Source organism: Lepidothrix coronata, unplaced genomic scaffold, assembly GCF_001604755.1.
Source record: "Lepidothrix coronata isolate B3197 unplaced genomic scaffold, Lepidothrix_coronata-1.0 Scaffold164, whole genome shotgun sequence".
NCBI lineage: Eukaryota > Metazoa > Chordata > Aves > Passeriformes > Pipridae > Lepidothrix > Lepidothrix coronata.
Window position 1 is genome coordinate 2,157,607 of NW_016690344.1, and position 2,029 is coordinate 2,159,635.

Here is a 2,029-nt window from a genome sequence, read left to right on the forward strand (position 1 = left end):
TGGGAGAGAGAAAACTCCGAGACACACCTTTTCCGTTCTAGTGAAGCTCCCCACCCGACATTAGCAGAAGACATTTCTGCCCATGTCAGAGGGCTGTCAGCCCAGAGCCTGCCCTCATTATTCCCCTAGCAGGGCTCACAAGGAGAGAGGACACATGCTGCCACATGGGTCAGTAAAACTCCTGCACGATGGTTTCGGTAGCCCTTCTCAGGTGGCAGAGGAGATCATCTCGAACGGTATGGAGCCACGGAGGTGCAGAGAAGGAACTGCAAAGGAGGGGGCCGGGGGCCGAAGGGTACGTCAGCGCTGCGCCACATATCCTGCTCGCAGGCTCCCCTCACAACGGAGCAGCTGGCCTCGCCATATGATATCCCCTCCACCTCCACAGGGTTGTAGCCAGAGACTGGAGCTGGAAGCAGCCCTGCCAGGCAAGTCATAGGAAGCCTCCTCCGGCTGAGCCAGCTGAAGCCATGGGAAGCTGCGGCGTGGAGTGCTTACAAGGGGCCCATTATGGGAGGAAGGAGCCAAGAGGCCAGGTACCTGCAGCAAGAGCAGAAGCAACCAGGCTCTGTCCCTCAGAGCCAAGCAAGCCTCTCCAGCCTCTCCACCACCCAAAGTACCACGGCCATACTACATCGCCCTCGGGACTCCCTCACCCCGCATGCCTCCTCCAGGACGGCCGTGGGCAGCCTCAGAGCACAACAGGGACGCTGTGCCCGCTACCGCGCAGCTGTCCAGTCCACCCTGATGTGCCTGAACCACGCACTCCCATGACCGGCAGACGGCGGCCCGGCGCCTTACTCCCACTCGGGTTAACACTTCACGCGTTCGTGCCCACGGACACAGACCCACCGACGGGCGGGCGAGAGCGGCGCGAATGCACCGAGCACTGAGTGGGCTCCCGCTCCAGTCCCGGTCGCTGCGCAGCACGGCCCAGGCCCCCGCACATCACCCCCGTGACTGCCCCGACATCCCGCGGGGGGACGGGGCAGCACCCGGAGCTCCCGTGGGATGGAAGAAGTGATGCAGCACGGGGCTCGGGATGAGACCTGGCCCCTCCGTCCGGCGCTCTCTGCCGCCGGGACCACCGGGGTTCACGCTACGCACCCCCAGCAGAATCCCCCCGGCCGCAGCACTTACCCCGCCATCCTCCCTCTGCTGCTTGGCTCCTTCGTCCGGGGCACGACCTGCGCTTTCGGCCCACTGCCCTGCCGCTGCCGGGAGGAGTCCTGCCTGTTCCTCTGCCCCCCGTCGGGACCGAGCCCGGCGTCGCCCGTTTGGCCCCTGGCCGCGGGCAGCCCGCGGTCGGGACGCTGCCTCCGGCCGTTGCCGCCGCTCGGGCTCCCCGTGGCGGCCGCGGAGCCGCGGTCCACGTGGAGGGCGGCGGGGAGGGGTCGTGACGGTGGAGGGGATCGGGATGCCGGGGACAGGCTGTGCGCCGTGCCCACCGCCCCCAGGGCAGCCCCCCGGCCCCGCGGCCGCGCCGTCCCTCCGGTCCCCGGCTCCAGCCTGGCCGCCGAGTCTGGCCGACAGCGAGCGAAGCCGAGGAGGATGGCGAAGGTGAGCGGGAGGAGGCTGGCGGCGGCGCCCCGCATGGTGTCAGCCGGTGGTAGGGGGAGACGGGCGGCGCGGAGCGCTCAGCGCCCGGCTGGCATCCCCCGGCGGGCGCGGGGCAGCGGGGACCGGCGGCTCTCCGCCCCCCGCTCACCGCCCCATCCCGCTCCGGGACTCCGACGGGACCTGCCGCCCACCGGGACCGGGGGCGCAGACAGCAGTGCTAAGGCAGGGAGGGGCGCGGGCTGCCGGGCGGCCCCGGCAGAAGGAAGAGGAGGAGGGCGGCCGGCCCCGCTCGCCGGGCTGCCAACGAGCTCCCGCGCTCCGCAGGCAGTTCCGAGCACCTTCGCGCCTGCCTCTGGCACTGGCAGCGCCTGGAGGGGATGGAGGGTTTTATTTTTGGAAACCTCCCCCTCTGTGTCTTTTTGATGCTGACATCCCCCCTCTCCAGAGGACAGGGCTCGGCCCCCCTCCT

General features: G+C 69.4%; 1 protein-coding gene across 3 annotated transcripts in view; it reads right to left on the reverse strand.

Moving 5' to 3' along the window:
- The window catches only part of LTBP2 (latent transforming growth factor beta binding protein 2), a 71,346-nt gene extending 69,751 nt beyond the window's left edge, over window positions 1–1,595 (reverse strand). For 2 of the 3 annotated variants that reach the window (XM_017829462.1, XM_017829463.1), the window contains exon 1: window positions 1,141–1,595. In XM_017829462.1, coding sequence (XP_017684951.1) covers window positions 1,141–1,595 — 455 coding nt within the window. The remainder of the gene's footprint in view (window positions 1–1,140) is intronic. The other variant, XM_017829464.1, reaches the window with a different exon arrangement.
- Window positions 1,596–2,029: the final 434 nt, after the last annotated feature.